General features: G+C 37.8%; 1 protein-coding gene across 2 annotated transcripts in view; it reads right to left on the bottom strand.

Moving 5' to 3' along the window:
* LOC120307705 (neurexin-1-beta) overlaps positions 1–23,396 on the bottom strand; it is a 111,689-nt gene extending 88,293 nt beyond the window's left edge. The window contains exons 1-2 of one of the 2 annotated variants that reach the window (XM_039342728.1): positions 23,313–23,396; positions 21,493–21,812 (exon numbers count right to left, since the gene is read on the bottom strand). In XM_039342728.1, the coding sequence (XP_039198662.1) occupies positions 21,493–21,693 (201 nt within the window). In that variant the 5' untranslated portion in view covers positions 21,694–21,812; positions 23,313–23,396. Of the gene's footprint in view, positions 1–21,492; positions 21,813–23,312 lie in introns of those variants that run through there. The other variant, XM_039342726.1, reaches the window with a different exon arrangement.
* Between the last annotated feature and the right edge of the window lie 693 nt (positions 23,397–24,089).

The raw sequence follows: 24,089 nt of genomic DNA, 5'->3' as shown, positions 1-24,089 counted from the left end.
AATCTCTCTTTTCACCTTCTGTTCATTTCTTATTTTTATGATGCTGAATGTGGGGGAAAATATCTAATTTCCAGACATCAGAATAAAATATTAATTTGGTATTCAAAATTTCTGAGTTTCTACGGAAGTAAAGCTGATGATTGGCAGATCTCCTCTATTTGCTGCTTATTGTATAAAAGAAAAGGAAAAATGAGATTGATCCTCTTTTTTTCTTTCTATTTTCAAAATACTCAGGTAAAGACTTGGTTTGCTAATTCCACAAGTATAAAAATTATTCAACTAGTTTGGAGAGATTGCGGTAATGAACAACTCTCTCCCCCCATCCCTTTTCTTTTGTTTTTATTCAAAGTAAGATTCCACATCCCTCCCTCTTTCTCTTTACTCCCTTTGCTTTTATCTAAAGAATGAGATTCCTGCTCAAATTAATTAATTAATTAATTTGTCTCTTTTTTGCTGCGAAAGGAGCTAAGCCAGCTTCCATCACATAACAAAATAGTAGACAAGGACAGGTAAATTTCCTCTTTCTTTTCCAAACTGATCCAGAATCAAATAACTTATCAGTAAGTCGTTTGCTTAACTACTGCAAAAGTTCCTTTCACTTACTTCTCTTATTCACTTGGCTTTTTATTTATTTTTATTAGATTTTAACCCTACATACACTACTTTTATAAATAACACAAGGCATTCCTTCCTCCTCTTCCTATTGTCCTCACAACAACTCTGTGAAGTGAGTTGGGCTGAGAGAGAGTGATCTTTAGATTGTTCACTGTAACTTCTGAATATCAAGTACCTGATTGCCTCTGATATACTTTAATACATTTTATTGAATTAATTATAGTATTACATTTTGACTTCTGGAATATATGTGATAGTTAAATTACTTTTAGTGTTTAGGCCTTAGTGCAGTGGGAGCCCCCATTTCATTACAGCTCTACCCCATCCCAGGCTACTGAAAAATAAATGTTTGAATATAAAATATGGGGAAAGATCTTGTGAATTTGTTTTGGGGACTGATTATGTGTTAGAATCCTTAAAACAGATACAGACATAGGTCTTCTAATATAGTAATTTATATCATTTTATATACTTCAATCAAATATTGTCAATTGCTGTATGACTCAGCAAGGAGATCTTCTACAGTTTTGATTCTCTGATTTTATTTTGTTCCTCTTTAAAATGTAAATCAGGCATTCATTTATAATCATCTCTGTTTGGCTACTGGTCTACAAACAGTAATAATTTACATATGCACCATTCATAAAGTACTTCCAGAAGTTAGGATAAGAAACGATGGGTTTAAATTACAACTTGATTTTGACAGGACATCAGAAACACTTGCTAATGGTAAGAGTTGCTCATCAGTGGAACAGATGCCTCAGGAGATGATGAACTTTCCTGTTGCTTGTGATGTCTAAACAAAGGTTGGATGGCCATCTGTCTGGGATGCTGTCATAATGAATTATTGCATTAGGCAGAGAATTGAAATAATCTCCCAGACTCTGTCAACCCTTACATTCTGTGATTATTAGAAAAACTTCATTTAACTACTAGTATTTAAAAATTTCCATTTCTAGTTATGAAGATTATTTTAGAGTGGGATTCTTTTGAAACAGTTACTTATTTTCCTCTCTTATATATTTATATCTATTTCTATATCTCTAACAACGTGTTGAAAACTACTAAAGCTTGGCTGGTTTAATACAGATCTTATATGGGTACCAATATTAACAGATGTGTATTTCCAGAATAGCATACATAGTGCTAATACACTGTTAAAGAATATATGAATTAAATCTATTAATTAGCAAAGCCTGAAAGCCTGGCAAAAAGTGAAATGCTTTCCATCTGTACTGTTAAACAATTGTTGGAAACCCAGAATGAAATAACTAAGGATGCTATTTATTGTAAGATATTACTTACTATATTGAACAGTATTTATCTGATTATAGCTATAACTACATATGGCCTGAATTACAGATTTTTTTAAAAAAAATTCTGCTGAAATATACCTCATAAGTTAGTAATGAATTTTGTGTCTATTTTCTAAGTAAAAAGTGCAGATGTTTTCATTTAGTTTTATGACCATTCTTCATTGCCTAACAATGGCTGTACTGAAACCATTATTCATCCATATTACTCTGGCTTCTGAAAAATTGAAGGAGATTTCCTACATACTTTCAGCCTTTTTTGAAATAATCTGAAGAAACATAGTGGTTAAAATATTAAATAAAAATGAACTCCTTCTGTTGAGTCCTCGAGTCAACGGCAAATGAATACAGCACATTTTGTAATTCCAACAGCCCTTTATTTGAAGTAGTTCTCTCTCCGTCACAGCTCTGAGGCTCGCAGGCCTCTCTGACTCCTTTAATAGCATTCCCGGGCAAAAAGGTAATATTTAGGTGCGCTCCACGTCTCGCCCATGTGTGCGAAGCCGGCGCCAGCCAGTCTGGTCCCAGGCAGCTTGCAACTGCCCTGGACCATTGCAACGTCACGAGCCTGCCTTTGCAGGCTCAGGACACAACACCCCTTCCCCCCGGATGAGACTTATTAACTATATAGGTAGTTATACGCGACCTCAACACGAGCGTGGTGTGCCAACCCCAAACCTGCACATCTATTGCAGCTGTGCAATAGCCACACTACAAATGGTACGGGGTATTGTTTTGGAATTAACTACCCAATGCTCACACTCCCATTTCCCACAACAGCAGGCACCCTCTCACTTTCCCTGCTTTGACAGCAGGGTTACAAAGTCCTCAAGATACTTGGGAGATCTTTTTACTGTCTGTGACCTCCTTAGGTTCTGAGAACCCCCTTCTTCCTCTTATGCAAAGGATGAAGTGGAGTTGCTTCCTCTTAAACCCTGGTGGTCCCCGTGAACTGTGTCCCGTTGCCTGGTCTGCTTGCTTGCCCACTGGGCTCGTCAGACCAGTACTTTGCTCCCCCATGAACCTGGTTGACCTGCCTAACTGTAGGCTCTCGGGCCCCTCTGTATGCCTGCCAATGTTTGGCATTTCTGTAGAGCCCTCCAAGTCCACAATGGACCTATCAAGGGAACGCATCCCTTCACTCCCAAGCCCCGTAACGGGATTGTCTCGGGTTTCAGACAATACTCAGTTGCCCCCCAATCTATGCCGGAGGTGCCAGAATCCTGCAGTAGTTTTATGGTACTACTCGAAACCACCCCACCCAATTTTTCTGAAAGCAACTTGAGCTTTCTCCTGCCTCGCTTGTGCAGCCTGGCAGCTCTCAACCTTTCTTCTAAGTCTTTAAAATGACAAGGCTTAGCTGCTCTTCTTAAGGCCGTAATGTATTCCTTAGCCAATTCACCAGCTCTTTGATCCCATGATGTCTCCATGCAATAACAGACAACTTGGGTTGAAAATGTTCCTTCAATAATTTTTTTAAATCTGTATAAGTGACAGATTCAAGAGGAGCAGGGCTGCCAAATTTTCAGCAATTTCAAATGCATCTTGACCACAGACACACAGCAAAGTAGCGGCCTTCAAGCCATCTTCTCTTACTTGATTTACTCTAAGGTAATTTTCTACCCTGGCAACATAAGACTCCCATCTTTCTGGGTGCGTGACATCGAATTCAGACAGTCTCCCTATCTTCGCCATTCTTGCTTCTCTGTTAGGAAGGGGTCTATCAACCAGCTTAGCTCCAGCGACGCTGTACTGGCAGGCCAGGTGCTGAGTTTAATGCCGTCTTCCTCTCTTCAGGACTCTTGGGTAAGCTTACAGTTCTTCTTTTTTTTTTGTAAGCAATCCCATCCTCGTCACCAGTGTTGAGTCCTCGAGTCAATGGCGAATGAATACAGCACATTCTGTAATTCCAACAGCCCTTTATTTGAAGTAGTTCTCTCTCCGTCACAGCTCTGAGGCTCGCAGGCCTCTCTGACTCCTTTAATAGCATTCCCAGGCAAAAAGGTAACATTTAGGCACGCGAAGCCGGCGCCACTCAGTCTGGTGCCGGGCAGCTTGCAACTGCCCAGGACCATTGCAACGTCCCGAGCCTGCCTTTGCAGGCTCAGGACACAACACCTCCCTCTCCTTATCTTTGAAAATAGATTCTGGGTTTAATATAACATTTTAAATTCTATGCTTTTATGAAGGGCTCTTTTAACGTTGTTTTCCAAGTGGCAGTTTTAACTGTAAATGTAAAATAAAAGCATGGTTTGGATCTAAATTGTCATGCTTACAGTAATGTCACTGGAAATGTATTCTAGTAATTAATTGTGCTGTTATGTACAATTTTCTGGGTCTTAGACTGTAGGAAATTCTTCTTCTTTATCATCCTAGCTTTTCCAGCTGATGCAGACTCTACTTTTCAGATCAATGAACACCATTTCATATGATCAAATGCAGCAGCCAAGTCCAACTAGATGAATTTTATGTCCATGTTAATTGTGTCCTGCCATCTATGCTTTGTGGGCAAATCCATATGGGCATTTGCCATCAGTATTAAAGAGGTACGCAGTGCAGGCGATGGTGTGGGATGCTGCTTGTAGAATACGGCTATACTAACATTGGCGTATTTGCCTGCATTTTTTCCGTTATTGGTGTATACCCATTTGCTCTGTATTGTACATGGTCACATATATAATCTTCATAGATTGTAGGAGCTGACATTATATTTCTTTAACAACCACATCAAGAAAATGTTGATGACTTATAAAGATTCTATTTCTAAACAAGATATTAAAATCAAAGTTCAGCAAAATATATGTGGCAAACAGGGTATGTGTACACACACAGTCTGGTGAGTTAGCTCTGTTGGCTTTCATGAAGGGGGATCCCTAAATGCCCCATGCACAATCTTACTGTATCCTTACAACTGGGAAGAAACCCCTTGCAATGCTACTACTTTTCTCCCCCTCCTCTCCCCCCAAAAATCCATCTATTCCATGCTTTACTTGATGATGATGATGATGATGATAATAATAATAATATTAATAATAATAATAATAAACTCCCAGTGAGGCACTACCTTGACGTGATTGTGGGACCTGTGTACTCTGAGGAAGATGAGAACTATGCCAGAGGTTCAACCATACTGGACAGGTCTCATCAGAGGAGTCAGACAAAGAGTGTCTCTCCCATAAAAAATATGGCGAGACATAAATTTCAGAATGCTATAACAGCTCGGATGTCGCCCAGGTTAACAAGGTCCAAGCTAGATATTGGAGTTCCTAGATATCAGGTGAAAAATGGGTTACAGGACTCAGGACTGTTGGCTGAGCAACCAGGGCCAGCAGCTGCAGAACTACTTGAAAAAAAGATGTTTACCCGTCGCAGATACACAGTGATTGAAAACAAAGAAATAATGATCTGTTACTACAGATCAAGTCCAACAAGGAGAGGATATCTAAAACGAATGCACCAGTTCTGGAAAGAACAACATCCAGAATCAGAAATAACAGAACAGAGACTAGCAGATCAACGCCGATTTATAATACGAAATAAAGTATTCACAGAAACAGAATTGGACGAACTGCAAAGGTTTACCCAGGGAAAAGAAATCAAAGCCTTACCAGAAGTAATTCAGAATGTAGAGGCAAACCAGGGGGAGTTGGCAGTGAAGGAATCCAGCAGAGATATACAACTGTTCTCATTTGGAAACCAGGCACCTCAGTAAGAACAAAACCCTCTAACTAAAGAAATAAAAGAATTGAAACAAAGAATAACTGAGCATCTAGAACAGCACAAAAACAACAGAATAAGGATGCCTGCATTGAAGCTTGTTCCAAAGAAACAGCTAGCACAAGCATTAAAAGATGCAAATACTGCAATATCAAGTATAAGCACCAATTCACTGCAAGAAACAAACCAACTAATGTACAGCACAGCTGCAGTTATAACTGAATACATGGGATGCAAAATCAAGAAAGAAGAAAAACAAACAAACAGTGCACCAGAAAAATGGAAGGTTAGACTAGAAAATAAGATCAGCAAGTTAAGATCACAGCAAGTTAAGATCACATGTTATGGAGTTTGGCTTGGACAAATGTGCCACACTTACTATTAAACAAGGAAAAATAGTGAAAACTGAAAGAATCAAGATGCCCCACAAAAATAACATTAAGAGTCTGGATGAGGAAGATTACTACAAATACTTGGGTATCCTTCAAGCTGACAATGTCAAGCACACTGAAGTCAAGAAAAAGATTAGAGGTGAATACATCAAGAGAGTGAAGAAGATCTTAAAGTCCAAATTCAATGGAGGAAATGCCATAAAGGCAATCAACACCTGGGCAATTCCAGTCATTAGGTACACAGCTGGAATAGTGGACTGGACTCAAGCAGAACTAAAAGCAATGCATAGGAAAACAAGAAAAATAATGACAATGAATCATGCCCTTCATCCACGCAGTGACATTGACAGACTTTATCTACCAAGGCAAATAGGTGGGCGTGGAATGCTACAAGTACATCAGATGGTTGAAGAAGAAAAAATGGCTTTGGAAGAATATCTGAAGAACAATGATGAAGATGCACTGAAATTAGTATATCAGGAAGGCTTACTAACTACTGGAGAGACCAAACTGGCCTACAAGAAAGACCAAATGAAGAACAGAATAGAGGCATGGGAAGACAAAGCACTACATGGCCAATACATTAAAAAAATAGCTGGGAAAGCAGATAATAACAAGACCTGGCAATGGCTAAGAGCAGGAAAATTGAAGAAAGAGACCGAGGGACTAATTCTGGCTGCACAAGACCAAGCCTTAAGGACAAATGCATATAAAGTCAAAATTGAGAAGACAGCAACAGACAGTAAGTGCCGCCTATGCAAAGAAGCTGAAGAAACAGTGGACCACTTGGTAAGCTGTTGCAAGAAGATTGCACAAACTGATTACAAGCAGCGGCATGACAAAGTAGCAACAATGGTGCATTGGAAGATCTGCAAAAAATATCATTTGCCTGTAAGCAAAAACTGGTGGGATCATAAAATAGAGAAAGTCATAGAAAATGATAAAATTAAACTGCTCTGGGACTTCAGAATTCAAACAGACAAGCACCTGCAACATAACACCCCAGACTTAACAATTGTCGATAAGAAAGACAAAAAAGTCTGGATAGTGGACGTGGCAGTGCCTGGAGACAGCAGAATAGAAGAGAAAGAACTGGAGAAGATAACAAAATACAAAGACCTACAAATAGAAATAGAAAGACTGTGGCAAAAGCAAGCAAGGGTAGTACCAATAGTAATAGGCTCCTTGGGTGCAATCCCAAAACAACTGGAGCACCACTTGAACACCATTGGCATTGACAAATTCGCTATTAGTCAATTGCAAAAGGCGGCCTTACTAGGAACTGCTTCCATCCTGCGACGATACCTGTAATACCATCAAACATCCACATCTGCCTATCCCAGGTCCTGGGTAAGGACTCGATAGGTAGACAAAATGCCAAATCCAGTCTGAACATCTGGCTGACTGTGCGTTGATCCATAATAATAATAATAATAATGTTGGAAGGGACCTTGGAGGTCATCGAGTCCAACCTCCTGCTCAGGCAGGAAACCCTACACCATTTCGGACAAATGGCTGTCCAGTCTTTTCTTAAAAACTTCCAGTGTTGAAGCAATCTTTGTTTAGTCAGCATCTTGAGTGGAAGGAAAAATTGGCTAATATTTTCCCCAGAATGTGCATCACAGATTCATTTAGGATTTAAGTCTTTATTGTATATGCTAAAGAACTAAAAATAAGATGAAAAAGCATGAAAAAAGGAAAAACAAACAAATAACTATACAAAACCCCCACAACTTCTGGATATGCTTATTTCAGCTGCTGGTTCTTTAAAGCCAGGATCCTACTCTCCTCATAAAACAAAAGTCTCATCACTCAAATTTCAATCCCTAAAACAAAATCGCATTATAATTCACATGTGGTTTCACTAGTTCCTAGATTGCTCTATAATTTCCTAATCTGCAAGATGGACCTCCACAGACAGGTGTCTTCCTTCCTTCCTTCCTTCCTTCCTTCCTTCCTTCCTTCCTTCCTTCCTTCCTTCCTTCCTTCCTTCCTTCCTTCCTTTCTCCCTCCCCCTCTCCCTCCCTCCCTCACTTTCTATGACTTTTAGCCAGTTCCACACAATAGTGGTCCTGCAAAGAAACATACACCAAAGGTAAAAAGCAAAAATGAAGCATTCCCACCATTCCCATTTTAAAAAGCTGGTCTTAGAAGAGCTCTTGCAACTTATTGGTTCTTCGGTGTTCAAATTTTTGTGAACTTCTGATCCCTCCATCCATTAAACAGCAGTAAGAGGTCCAGGTTTTCTTTTAATTCTTACTCTGTCTGAACCTCCAGAAATGGGATTTCTCCCCATTCCTACAATGGGAAATGTCATGGGAAAATTAAGAAATGAAAATTAGGAAGTGGTATTGATGAAATGCACAAACCAAAAACTAGGTCATATACGTACAAAATTGTACATAGGTGTAGAAGAGAAGAGTAAAGATGTTTGCAGGTAATTCTTCATCTGCTATTGCTGGGTCCAAACTGTCACTGCCAGGCAGGAAGAGAAGCATCATTGAAGCATTAAATCTCTCAAGTTGTACCTGCATTTCTCATAAGCAATGGCTTCCTGTTTGAGATAGGTTAATGGAGTGAAACCAGACTGATGCTAATATACATTTGTTCTTATAAATTCTCGGTTAAAATGATTGAGAGTCTTTCACTCATAGGGCCATTGAAGATTTTATGAGGCAAAAATCTAGACCTTGGCATTTATTAGTTTATGATATTGTTATTATTAAGTTAATATGCTTTCTTTTGTCTCCCTCCTCCCCATGCTCTGATTGAAGATATACTCTTTTAAAAATAGTTTATAGCTATCTGCTTCATTTTCAGTTCTGTTCCCATCCCTTGGCTTTCAAAAAGAACATATCATCTTTTTCTATTCTCCTTTAGAAACTTCCAGTCCCCTTGTTTATCTACAAGCAGAGAGCAGTGTTAATGGAGAAACTGTGTTTATGAACCAACTGTCTTCCATCTAGCTCTGCTATTAGGTCAATATATAATCTTAGACAGCTGCTGGCTGGATATTTCATTTTCTACTGATGACCAGATTTGGTAATAAAGCTATCAGATCATCTGAATTCATGTCAATGATAGGATTGCCATTGCTATAAAACTATTGATTAGTTCTCTCTAGAAGTTCCTCCCAAGTATGTGAAATCTTTCTCCATCAGATATAATGTCTCTTTCAGTAATTTTATTTGTTGCTCTTGTTCCTTTTTTTTGCTTACTGCCAGCGTTAAAATACATGGCTGAAAAGATTTTACCCTGCTGGGAGTATTTTATTGTGATTATGGACTGGTACATAAATTTGCAGAGATAACATTCAAACGTTGATCAATAACCCCATTCCCAAAATCACATCTTTGGTGGGAAAAAGTGTGAGATAACTGAAATAAGTGGACACAATTGACTGTTACCAGAAACCCATTAGTGGGAAAAATATTGCAGACAAAAAAGAGAATTATCCCAAATTTTCAAATCCAACACCACAGGCTGGGAGTACTGTATATCTATGAAGTGAATAAGTGTCATTTCTGGAAATATTTGTTTGGAAGCTTTTAGAGAACTGTCTCCATCCAGTGGCCAAAGAGGGCATGGAAACAAAAGTTGACATGTTCAAATACAAATGCAAATGCAAATAATAATAAAAAAACAACAACAAAAAACCCAACCCTTCTGTGGTGGAATATATTCCCTAAAGGAGGTTGAAGTTGTTCTTTTTTTATATATTTAAGATACTTACAAAGAAGTAGAAGTTCCAGGTATATGCTATTAGTTTTAGAGATGCTCCTCTAAAGACCAGTTCCATCTGTCTTTGTATTTTACAACTTCCTCATGCTTAATTTGCATATTTCTACTAAATTATTTGTCCTTCAATGTATTTTCTCAATTTCTAGTTTAAGGTTTTAAAACTCTTCTCAGTTTGCCACATGTGCCTGCCAAATGGCAGTGATCACTAAATCAACAGGAAAAGTTTCAGCTATACCAAATTATAGTCAGACGTATTTAAGTGATCCATGCTATGTATCATACCACAAGCTTTATCAAGCATGATTCTGTATCATGCTATAATAAAAGAGCTAATCAAACAAAGTTTTTTTTTCATATACCAGTCTCTAATTTCAAAACTGTGCAAACCAAGTGATGATAGTTTTGACATTTGTGATATCTCATCTATAGTCTCTCTATCTGTAAGTGGTTAAGTCTGGGGAGGAGAGATTCTGAAAACCACTACTAGGCATAATAGATCAGAGTAGCAATTCACAGTCTAAAAAGATAGCAGAACTTTCATCTTGCTGAGATGGAAAATACCAAAGGGTGGTGTAGATTTGCTCACTGCAGTTCTTGCCATTCTACCTCCCTCCCTCCCCCCCCCAAAAAAAATTAAGGGCTGTCCCTCACTACCTATGGCTTATTCATCTCTGCGGGAGCCAGTGCTAGCTTAGATGGACAGTTGCCTACTTTGGCAGGCAGAACAGTTTCATATGTTCAATGGGAATCACGAAAGGAGCAATTTCAGCACTTCATGGAGTTATGCCTATTGTCCCACAGTGCAGGGAAACCATCAAAGGGCACCTTAACTGAAAAGCTTATAGGAAAAGATATTATAAACCTAGTAGCAGATCATTTTCATTATTAATAATTAAAACAGGGGAATGGATAATATTCTCTTCTAGATAACGACCTTGATTCCATTATAAATGTGTCACTATAAAATATGTGAAGATTCACTAACGCGTGTAAAAACAACCTTACTGCTCATGCATCAGTTTAAGAATAGAACCATTTCCATTTTCCTTTATTTAATGTGCTTGGTTTTAATTAGGTTGCAAGGTGCTGATCCAAGCATCCTGTGCTTTTTGATTAATACCTCTTGGAAGGTAGCTGCTCTGATGCATGCAAAGAACAGCATCACTCACTTTGCTGGATGCCCAAATCCACCAGCAAGTTTCCAACTCACTGAAATAAAACAGAATTATTTGAATTGGTTATTGGAGAAATAAATGAAGTTTTCATGTGGACAAACATGCACTAAGTTCTAGATGACCTGGGCACCTTGTCAGAACAGCTATGATTGCATTTGTCCCTTCAGATCAATTTGGATTTAAGAAATCCAAACCAAAAGACTGAAATCCTCTGCAAAGAGTACAGATTCTACATCCATTTCTTAATCCAACTTTTAGGAAAAGACTTCTATAAATTGGTTGTGATAGTAAAGAGAGATCTTTTAATTTTGTGGACAATAGGATTTCCCAGAATCATTTCTTTTTCTGCAGTCATTCTTTTGCAATTTCGCTTTTCCTCCTACTCCACCCTTTATAAACCTCACTGTATCTGTGAGTTCATTGGAGATTTAAGATTTCACTCTAGTGCAGGGGTGTCAAACTCGCAACATCACGTGATGTGTTATTACTTTTTTTTGCCATTGCCAGCAATGGGGTGCGCGCAGTTTCGCTATGATGCATCCGGTCTGTGGGTTGGCAGTTTGACACCCCTGCTCTAGTGGAACTGATGCTAGTGATACCCTACATGGTGACCCTTTTATTAACATTCCCATGTCTAATTCAGGAGTTTTTAACCTTTTGGAGTTAGTAGAGACATACTGAGGATTGCCATAGTAGGTGTGGCCAATATGTATTGAACATCTGTATATCATAAGACAAGCAAAGTAGCCATCTGTTGTTTTATTATCTACAAACAGTTTGCAGAAGTTTCTGTTTCTATTGAAAATACAGACTATGTTTCAGCTGGAACTCTGCATTAGATCATGCTAGTTTCCCTTCATTTTTATTTTTTTTTAAAAAATAACACTAAAAATGGGATGGAGAAGTACTGAAAAACATATTTGGTTTTGGTTGCATTTTTTAAACCTGAATATTCCCATGTGAGTCAAAGACCTTGGTAAAGCTGCTAGCAAAAATAAATTCTCTAAATATCTTTGGGAATCCCATGAATTATCCCATGGACGGATAGCTCATGATATAAAGCAACGGTCCCCAACCTTTTTGGCACCAGGCACCAGTGTAGTAGAAGACAGTTTTTCCACAGACCCATAGGGGAGGAATGTGCAACCTAAATCCCTTGCATGTGCAGCTTACAGTAGGGTTCACACTCCTATGAAGTTCTAATGCCTGATGATGTGAGATGGAGTTGAGGTGGTGTTGCTAGTGCTGGGGAATGGCTGCAAATACAGATGAAGCTTCCCTTGCTCACTTCCAGGCCGGTTCCTTAACAAGCTACAGACCAGTGAGTATCCCAGGGTTGGGGACCCTAGGTATATAGCACCATGAGCAAACAAACTTAATTGTCTACTATGTCTGCATAGAGGAAATATCAGTACCACTTTCTCAGAAACTGATTCCAAGCATGATAGCAAAATTAAAGAGAGCGTCCCTATATCCAAATTCAACCTCATCCTGTGTTTGAATGTTAGGTCAAAGATGTGTTCTTTCAGTGTAATAATTGTTGCTGCAGCTGCCCTCCAATGCCTTTAGAGCAATCATACCCTGAAACATAAAGACACAGGCTCAGCTGCTGTTTATGACATGTTTACGCACTGGCCTCTCAAGTGTGTCTTCCACAGTAGTCTATCAGCAACAGGTAAATCAAGATAATCTCTGAATGAGAGTAACTATTTGGAGTCAGAGAAAAACACACAACATGCCTACATACATATATACAAAAACACATGAACACACTAAATAAAACAAACCGCCTTATCATACAACAAAGAATTAGGAAATCCAAGATTTTAAACAAAAATCAGAGATGTATTTTTTCTAAAGCTAAACTGGTGAACAACATTCCTTTATAGCCTAAACCAGTCAACAAATATGACATGATTAAAGAATGAATCTTACTGAAGAAATGAAGAAAATATTTTAAGATACCAAATCTATCTTCCAGATAGCTATAAATCCTTCTGACTTCCTTGCTGAACTTAGGGTGAGGCCCTAATTTACTAAGAGGCCCCACTCGTTTTCAAATATGGTAATTATACTGTATGATGAACAAATCAAAAGCAGACATTTTAGGGAGGGGTCTGCAAAAGGTTCCCGTCTATGAAAATTGCAACAGGCACTAGATTCTTACTAGGCTTACAAAAAGTCAAGTATCCTGCATGAAGAGGATCAAATACATAATTAATCTAGATTAGAATGGAGAAGGATTAAATTTGGTTAAGTTACAAAGTGTGCAGGCCTGGAGGAGGAATTATGATTTTGAGTAAGGAAAGTTGTTTCTAAGTAATTTTTCAATCCATTGTCATTTGTTTCAGAAAATTACATGCCTTTGCATGAAGACGTCTCATCAAGAACTGAAAAATGGAGAATAGACAGGATAGAAATGCGAAAGACAGTTGGGGCTGGGATATAATCCAAGATTAGGATACTGGAAAGAATTTGGAGCTGAGATACAATCTAGGATTGGAGCACAAGAAGTATGGGAAATTATCCTGCACTCAGGCAGTTTTCCCCCAGAAATCTGTCTTATCTGTAATGAGTGCAGCTGGCATACACAGTTTAAAGCTGGATGTTTCCAGCCTTACCTAGGAAAGTTCCAAATTGAATTTCGCACCATGTGCATGCCACACAGTAGACCAGGCATGTCAAACTCGCAATGTCATGTGACATCACGCAACATATCACGACTTTTTCCCCACTGTTGGCAATGGGGAATCTAGCCCGCAGGCCGGTGGTTTTACATGCCTGCAGTAGACGATCCTTTATCACAGAGGTTGGACTCAGGCAAGTGGCAAATCCCAGAAGTAATCAAGTTTATATATAGATGTAGAACTCTCCACCAGTCTGATCTATGAAAGAAAGAAACTAGCCATATGGAACAATTGTCTAGAAATTCCATTTTGGACGTTTTCCTGGGTCAATAAAGACTACGTGACTTTGTGAGCAACTGTATGAGTGATGAATGGGAGGTATTTGATCATTTCTAATATATGCCACATTAACTGTATTCATACCATCTTAGAACTGCTGCTGAAGAAAACCTATGTTTAGTACAACAAGTCTAGCTCCATTTTGAAATGTAATTTTTACATAAGTAACCATAAGGGATTTAAAGAATGATTTTAAAATGAGAATTGTAATCTTTAATTGAATTCAATAACTCTGCAAATGGACCAAATAATCTCTAATTGATTAGATCATTTATTTTTTATCAGCTCATTTTCTCTTTAAGCTTACATTTGCTTGTACCATCATTAAGTATCTTTCATTAGCAGTTAATATTCAATTGCCTCTTTTCTCTATTGCATCAATTAACTGAATGTTGGAAGAAAAGGTAAGATTCTTCCTTTTAGGGCTTCATAAAGTTCTAAAATCAATATCCTTCACTTTCTGAGAAGCAGCAAGGGCATGTAAAGAAAGAATAGTCCAAAACAAGAAGAGCAGAACTAGTCAGAAAGGTAACATTTAAAGGAGTTTCCACACAGGGACTGAACTGCATCCTGCCAGATGCTGAACATCCTCCACTCTCTTTAGGGATAATGGTACTGAGCATCCATGCTGGATCATTGTCATCTAAAACATAGCACCTTTCGCCAGTAAAGAAAATTCAGTGGTTTCCTTGACTTATAACCGCTTGTTTAGTGATAATTCAAAGTTACAACATGGAAAAAAAGAACTTATAATTGGTCCTTACAACTGTTGCGATATCCCCATGGTCACATGATCCATCTCTTTAGGAAAGCAGAGAATTATTGCATACCAGTGCCCCATCGCCACTCCCAATCTTCGAAGTTAATTCATACATCTACTATGAAAGATATTAAAGAAGGCTACAAACATAATGCAATACCAGGAGAGTTGTACTTTCCATCCTAGTTATGCCAGGTGTCATCCACAAGTCCAATAGGTATAGTCTTGGTATCATACCCAGTATTGAAGCCAGACTGAAAAGGATCCAGATAATCTATTTCCTCTAGGTCTCTAAAACTTGCAGTTCCACCCACCTGAAAAAATATTATTTGCAAAGGAAGGTTGGACACCTTCAATAATAATTCAATAATTATCCCCTTTATCTAGATCAAATAATGACTTCTTGAAGAGGGCACACTGCCTCCTTCAAGACAGGTAGCAACACCCTGTCTCTGAAGGATTTGTTCCTGCCCTGTCACTTTCTAGAAGGCTTTCATCAAACATTCAGGTAATAAAAAATCCTTTTACTTCAGGACTAAACACTCAATCTTCCCCCAAATAATCTCACAAAACATGGTTTCACTCACTTTATCATGATGACTGCCAAGAAGTCACCTAATAGTCTTATAAATATCTCCCAACCCATCCTTCCCTACTAAAGTCTGGATCACTTTGAAGGATGCTGCTGAGGGGGCATTTTATAGATATAACAAGAAGAGAGAAATGTTATGCTTTGCTGCTCTTATAGCCACAGTATGAACTCAAAAATGAGTTCTTACCTGCTTCCAATCTCATACATTATTTACTTTTCACCACATTGTTTTAGGTTTCTTTGTTATTTCATCTTCAAGAAACTCTCCAGGATCAATAGGGAGCAGCTTATGCAAGGATATAATTTTCTCTTGGTGCTAACAGGTTATTAAAAACTCAGCAGAACTATCTACTAGAGCAGCGGTTCTCAACCTGTGGGTTGAGACCCTTTTGGGGGTCAAATGATGCTTTCACAAGGGTCGCCTAAGACCATCGGAAAACACATATTTCCGATGGTCTTAGGAACCGAGACACCAATCCTCTATCCGTCTCCAGACGAGGGGAGCAGGAGGTGGAGGAAAGCCCGAGCAAGGAAGGATCTGGCCCGGCAAGGGTGGAGCCACGTTCAGGCGCTGCTTCTGGAGTTCACAGATACTGGTCCGGCTCTCGTGTGCATTGGGGTAGAGGTTGTCTGCTGTGTTGCTGCCAGGAGCCTCAGCTAGCTAAAGCACCTTTCAGAGAAAGAGCCCTGCTTTCTCATGCAGGGTGACCCAGCCAGCAGCGTCCCACTCTCGTCGTTTCAGGGAGGAGGGAGAGGAAGAAGAAGAAGGCATCTGCCCGGCAGGCTGCTATCTCTGCCTCCTCGCGACGGAGAAGTGCTTTGAGGCAGATGGCAGGTTATAAAACTGACACTCGGCTCAAAGGGGGGGATGGGCGGGCCTACGAAGCCACTGCTCCTCCGTGGGCGGTCGACGGACACCTGGATGGCTAGGAAAGTTCCCCAACTCTTCTGCTGTGGAGGAAGAAAACCAAGCTTCGAGATCTCACGAGCAGGTGCGCAGACACGACTGAGCTTGAAAGAAGCCCGGCAAGCTTTACGTTGAGGCGGCGATTTATAAAAGGAAGGAGCGGTCTTCTCATGCTCCGGAGTGGGGGAGGGATGGTGGTATGTTTGTTTGCTTCCCAGAAAAAGCTGCTCGGGACATCTCCATTGCTAAAAGATAACGCCCTTGCTTTCCTATGATGTCGAAGGTGTCCTACGTTAGGAAAAAACAAAACACAATCCCCATGCAAAAACAGTCCACTCGTGATAATGCAAAACTGAATGAAGAGTGTAGCTGTTTTTATTACTCTTATCACAACTCTGAAGTAAGTTGGTGGCAGTTGCTGCACAGGAGTTAACTGAGCTCCCAGATAACCCATCCTCACACAATTGGAAGTTTGCATTAGATCCCCTACATTCCCAGTGATAGATCACACTAATGATAAATGTGGGAGCTTTGTTTCTACATGTGGCGGGCATAAAAGTATAGTAGCTTTTTCCTCTCTTCCCATGGCAGCTGATTCCCCCCCACTTGTCCTTTCCTCCTCTGAGATCCCTGCAGCCTTCCTTAAGACAGCACATACTTTTTGATTCCTGCTGCTCAATCCCTCCTCCTCCCTCCCCCCTTGATGGCTTCCTATTTGTGGGATGCAGGGGAAGGGAGCGCCATTTCATTACATGAATTAGGCCTTTGATGATCTGAAACACATCCATGGTGGCTATGAATTCTTGGGCAGCTCTGACCTTCTTCACCATAGAAGATAAATTAATATCACTCAGCACTATTTGCCTGGGAAACTTCACTGCCAGTCCTGTGATGAGGTCCAGCAGCCCAGTCAAGGATACTGCAAGGCTGCTGGACCTAACCAGAGGGGACAAAACCAACCTATCATAGAAGCAATCCACACAGACAATGCTTCACATCTAGTTAGCTGTCTCTAAATGCTATCAGAGATTCCCAAATGGCAACTGTTACCTTTCCTCTCCTGTGCCAGCTGACACAGTTTATAAAGGGGAACACGTCCTTCTTTCCCCTTTAGTAATATAGGCCAGGTTTGCTCTCTCATCCATAAATAAAATCATGGATATGAGAAAATTTATTAATGGTAGACCTGGCATTCAGCAAAACCAGCCAGAGTCCAAAGGCTTCTAGCTTGAGGACAAGGAAATGTAGCAATAGCACTTAAACTTAGACTTATATATTGCTTCATAATGCTTTACAGCCCTCTCTAAGCAGTTTACAGAGTCAGCGTATTGCCCCCAATAATCTGGGTCCTCATTTTACCAACCTTGGGAGGATGGAAGGCTGAGTCAACCTGGAGCTGATGAGAATCAAACTGCCAAACTGCAGGCAGCCTGCAGCACTGCATTCTAACCACTGCGCCACCACGACTCATTCAAATGTAAATGAGGATTGGTTTCAAACATTCTTCACTGAGAGTGGCCTCACACCTCTTGCTATTCTTTCTCTGCCAATCCCTATAATTATCTCTTTTTTTATACTCCCATTTTTCTCCAAAGCCCCCAATAATCCCAGTTAAATCACTTATATCTTTATACCTACCCCAAAGAACTATTGTTTGCTCTCTACCTCCCTCTCTTTGTCAACCCTATAAGATACAAGAAAGAGAAATATATACAGTATTTCTCTTAATAAGAATGGCTATAATAACAGAACTACTCTTAATAAGAATGGCTATAACAGAATTTTGTAGGTTTTAATGTGCTTTCCCTCCTCCTTCTTTCATATATTACGTGAATTAGTGGGTGCCTATCTTTGATATTTTCATAAATCTATTTATTCTACAGGCTCTTTATCTTTTTGCTGCCTTGACAATGGATCTTCCTTCTCTCTACCAAAGCTATTCTCTATACTCTCCATACCCCACTTGTTTCTCACAGCCTAATTCTTGCAGCCTTTCATTTTTCATCCTCCGTCTTCTCTTTCTTCTCCATATCATACTGTCAGAATATCTTGCTTAGTTGATCACTTCTCTGTATGCATAACTCTTCATCATCAACAGTTCTCTTCCACAAAGTTGAGATAATCACAGAGTTGCTATGTGAATTACTCCTCAGGTGGTTAGAAAAACCTAAAGCAAGATTTCTCTGGAATACTGCTACGAGTAGCCATGGTTTGATCTCATCTCACTTTATAGGCCAAGGTTCTCCCAGCTGGGTTATTACTGTCAATACCCATCCATTTCCCCCAAACTTTTACCTTCTTTCCTTCTTAATCCTTCTGATGTGATTACAACTTTCCAGTGCCATTAACAAACAAACAAAAAACCCAAGCAAACAAAAATAATGTTTCAAATTCTGTTGATAGCCTAAAAAGGATACTTGCCAACTATGTCTATTTTTCAAGTTGTAATTATTTCAGCACAGGACAACCAGAAGAACAAAAAAAAAAAAATCAAATAAAGGATTTAATTATAGGATATATTTTAGATAAGGATAATCAGGAACCCAAAACCTGCTGACATTGAAGACAAGTATTTATTTAGGATTAGCATCTCTGGAGTAACATTTCTCCAAATTTTCATCTAATAAATACAGTAGCAGCAAAGTCATTTTTCAAGTGCAAATCTCTTTGTAACTAAAACTTCATCAGCCACCTAAAGGCTTTGGAAAACCAAAGACTGCAGATTTAATATTAAATAAAATTATAGCAACAATGATAAGAGAACAGCAATAAGATATCCCAGCTATAACTATGCTAAATCGATAGCTGGAGAAGCCAAGGTATGTTCTGGAAAATAAAAGATAAAGATGAAAAAACAGAATGGCCTGTTCTACAAAGGTCATGGCTCTGCCTAATTGATTAGAACTGGAACACTTTACACTGCAACTTTTTTTTGTTTGTTTAATTGTGTTGCCTGTCTTATTCTGGCTTTGGGTAGCTTGGCAATCATACTATTAAAAAGAAAAGCTATTTTAAATCTCACCAATCTAGCTGTTGTTAATAAAAAAAAAGTTTTGCCTTCAAGTTATTTTCGAATCCGGGTGACTTTCCTCATGAAACCACTTAATGGTTTCCCAATGGCTTCGTCTTAGGGCTGAGGGAGAATAACTGACCCAAGATCAAACAGATGGTTTTGTGCCTAAGATGGGACAGGAGTGATAAAGTACAACCATTGCAGTCTAATTTGTATATACCAGAAAAAAATCTTCACTTGTTTCATCTTTATATGCATGTTGGCTGTGAAAAATACAAGAACAAAGGTTGTAAAACACCGGCAACCTATTTATTCCCTGAAATATTAAAAATCCAGGAAACCACCACTTTTGTATGCTCGATTCATCATAAAGAACAGCTTACACATGTACGTTTTAGCTAACTTACATATGTTTTAGGAAGTATGATACAGAATGAAATGAAAGTTAGCTCACACAAAAGCCACCTGCCTTACACTTCATGAAAAAACAAGATTTGAATCTTCAGATTTAAATTACCTTCAGAATTGGATAATTAAAAAATCTTCCTACTCACCTTTGTTATAGTGATAACCGCCAGTCCCCCCTCAAGTACAATTTATACTGCATAACATTAATATACATATATATGGATGGTGCAATAATGATGTAATTCTTATATATCCAGATGCGGAATTCCAGTGACAAATTCATGACAACAATGTAGCCAAGAAGTATGTCAAACCATATTTGGGCTATATAAATGCAAATGCTCTATAGAAATTCTAAGATGCTAGAATTTTCTGTAAGTAGAAACAATTTATCATAAATGTTTGTCTACTTGGATTATTTCAAACCAGGTATGATATCGATAGTAACACAGAGTGAGAAGGAAGCACTGACATTCAAATGGAACAACTAATAATTTTCACAAGGGAGGGAAAGGATATAGTAAAGCAATAATTTATTTCCCTCACAAAAATGGCCCAATTAAGTGTGCATAGTGACCATATAATGTTCAATATCTGTAGAAGAAAAAGTGGAATAGAAAATGCTGGAAGTGACCAAGTAAAATTATTCTAAACCACAACATCATGCTGCAAGTTCTCATTTGCACACATTCTAGTGAATAAATAATTTTAGAGAATGGCCTATTTGTTAAACCTATATTCAATCTGATTTATGGTGAATGTGATTACCTTCAAACACTCCTCCCCTTATATACTCTTGAAAGTGAGGCTGCCTGGATGACTCAACATCATCTCAACATTTATTAAGAGTCAAGTATGATTTTACCCATAGCTCACACTGCTCAATCCCATTTTTACAAGGCATCACCTTAAGGGGGTAGGTTAAGCTGACAATGACAAGAACTGGAAACCTAGAATGGTACAAAATTGAGCTCATTTCAAACTAAGCCCAAACTTCAAAGAGCACTAAGCCAAATTCAGGATATGTTTGGTAAAGCAATATGAATACTTGCATCTAGAGACTCACTTGCTTCATGCTTGGAAATTTCATTATATTTTGTTACAACCAGTGAAACAACCAATATTTCATGTTATATGTATGTTTGGCCATATAGCATGCAAGAAATTTTAGGTTTCTAGGCTAGGAAGGGCTCAGGTATAAACAATAGAAAGCTTGGGAGACAGGTAAGGATTGGACATAGGAGGGAAATATCTTATACTGTTGCTCCTGTATAAGGTATATAGTTGAGTTTAACAAGGAGCAAGTAAAAGTATCATTCCTTATTTCTAAGGTATTCAAGGTAAACATATTAATTTGCTCAATTTGAAAAGGGCAGAATTCTGCTTTTTTAGTTATGCTCATAGAGTAATAGTCCAAATTTTTAATTTTAGCATAGTTGATGTTTTAAAGTACAAATTCCTTATTCCTGATGCTATCTGTTTTTTTTCAAGCTAATATAAGGAAAATAATATAATACCCTGGTTTTCTGGGTATTAGCACAGGCACACAGTTATCACATGATGGCCTCCCAGAAAATGCACTTGCTACATACAGCCTGTGTATTCAAAAACCAGAAGGAATCTGGTAATACCTTTTTACCTTAATTATTTAAAAACAACTTTTTGATTAATAAATATTAAAAAACATACATTTTTATAAGCTATAGCTTATTTCATCAGAAACATGCATGCCATACACCAACATAGCTTTCCTTCCACAACATTTAAGTCAATGTCGCATCCATAATCTGATGATTATAACCTTAAAGATTTTTTTCGTCTACTAAAGGCAAGTATATATTGAAATCTAAAAAGAAAACCACAGATCAAAAAATGAAATCACAGTGGGCTAACCTGAACAATGGATTCTTTTGTAGGTTGCTTTCCTCTTCTAGCTGTGCTGGTAGCCAGAGTGGTAGTGGTTTCCATGACTGAGGTGGACATCTCTGATTGCATTGCAGTGGCAGTTGACTCAGTTGTCATAGAGGAAGGCACTTCACCAACGAGTCTGACATTCCCTTCTATCACTATGTTGGCATCATTCTCGGCAGCCATGTTCAGGACTTTCAAACCATTGTAGTAGAGTCCAGAAAGCTGACCCTGAAATGGATGACCTCGCTCCTTGCCTCCAATTTTTATCGTTGCTTGGCTATTGAAGATTGTGAGCTGACGCCCTGTGAAAATAATATTACATACATGCAAAAAATGTTGATTGTGAACACCACACTCTTAAAGAGGATGATTTTAACAGATTATGGGGTGGAGGATGAGAGTAATAAAGTATAAGAAAGGAAATCTGTTCATATTTCATATGCTTTTAAATGAGGTGTTATGGAATGCAGTACTGTTTTATATGTGTAACTGCTTAGCTCTGTTTTGTGTGAGTGGGGATGACAAAAAGGCGAACTGAGAATTTTGTTAATATTGCCACTTCACTTTATTTCCCACTATTTCCCCTCACACATTTTCCAAATAGTTTTCTTTATCTTAAATATACGGTGGGGACAGATAGTCAGGGCTATCATACAAAATGTGCAATATTCAAGGATTGCACAATATAAGTATAAGATATTACTTTCATACAATCATTTCTTTGTGTAAAACTATGCAATATGGAAACTACCATGATGCTGAATAAAGGTTAGCCTTAAAGAATTAAACTGAAGCATTAGATATATCTCTGCTTATGTTATGCTATTATAAGGCTATCTGTTTTAAAACATGTTAGTAAGAATAGCTCATATATTTCTAATAGAAAGATTTCATATATGAAAGTTGAGTTACTCCTTTACAAAAGGCATACACACACATGTAGACACTGAGAAGGCATGGGATACATATTCTATGCTGAGCATTTCAGAAACAAACAGAAATGATAAAGAAAAAGAGAGAAAGAGAAATGTCTGATTATCTTTCAGCAAGGCCATCAACTAAAGAAAAAAAAGCAACAAAATAAAAATGTTTTAATGTAAAAACAATTTCAAGGAATGATACACATATCAATGAAGAGTCATGTCACATTGCTATTTTTAAAAAAGAAATCCTCACCAGTGAAAACCCATTATCAATAGGAATATTCATAAACATAATATTCTTTTTTTGCAGATTGGATTCTGCTCATAATAACAGCATGCACACAACTTTAAGCTCTTTTAATTAGTGTTTGTTCCAAAATCTCCTTAGAAGGTAGCAAATGTTAAAGGGACTTCATCTTGTTTGGCAATGATACAGCCCACTATTTAAGATATAACCTACAGTTTAAAAAAATGATTTTTGTTTGTTTCAGGAAGATCATCTCATAACTACATACATATATAGATATTTAGTTAATAATTTAGCTGAAGGAATATGTAACATAATCTATGAATAATTTATCAGTTTTGATTAATATTTGCTATGAATATCTTCATAGATTGAGTTAGTGGATTATATTTAACAGTCCCTTTAACCTTAAGTTAACAGGGTACGATTGTTAAACAGGTGGTACCACTAAAATGTATAGAAATTATTATATACACTGTATGCAAATATTTACTCTACATTTAACTGTTTAAAATTTGTTTTAATTTAGTTTTACTGAAAAATTTATTGTTTTATGTTTATTGGTGTTACAATGCACTACTTGGTTATGTTCAAATTATTTTTTTATTTGAAGTTTTAATCAATGTTTTTACCTTTGTCGAGTAGCCATTCATCAACTACTCGACCAAGCCGATATGGAATTCGCTGTCTAGCAATCGCCAGGCGCTCGTTATCATTGTTTCCTTTAAAGTTTAAAGAGACATTTCATTGGTTAAAATCTGTAAGGTCAAAGGTTAAAAGTTAATACTTAAAGGTTGAGCTATACAGTTGCCACATGATTATTTTTTTTTTTGAAAAAATTTGGAATTTTTTAAAAAGCTCTATCTAGAACATTTCAAGGTTCAGACTTGTCATTCATTTATTTTATTTTAGCAAACAAAATTATTCCTAAGTTAATTGAAAATTAGAAATCTGCATTTGAGCTAGGTTATTAAAACTTATGTTATAGACAGACCCCCCCAAAACAAATTTAAACATCAAATACTAACTTTTCAGAAAGAATGCTCATTGACCTTAGGGTTTTGACTTTTGTCTTTTGCCTTGTTTTTTGTTTTGATATTTCTTATTAACTAGTTAAAACATGTTCAGGTGAAACAGGTTTAATTTTGCAAAATACCTCTTGCTCCAATCTCTTAGTCCAGGTTAGTCATTTAAAGAAGAACAACAACAGAGTTCTTAATCATCATCAAGGATAGCTTTATGTCTGAGATCTACATATCAATCTGATATAATTTATATCCAACTCAGGAAAAATACAATTTTTTAAAAAAGTCCTCTAATTTATAAATTGGTTAATCCCAATAGTTTCAATATATTGAACAGATAGCAAAAGAAAAGAAAAGAAAATTGGGTCATCCATTATTTCACAT

This window comes from Crotalus tigris, unplaced genomic scaffold (genome assembly GCF_016545835.1).
Source record: "Crotalus tigris isolate CLP2741 ecotype Arizona unplaced genomic scaffold, ASM1654583v1 scf7180000017810.681375, whole genome shotgun sequence".
Taxonomy (NCBI): Eukaryota; Metazoa; Chordata; class Lepidosauria; order Squamata; family Viperidae; genus Crotalus; species Crotalus tigris.
The sequence above is the reverse complement of the archived record's forward strand: the minus strand, read 5'-3'. Positions and strand labels throughout refer to the sequence as shown.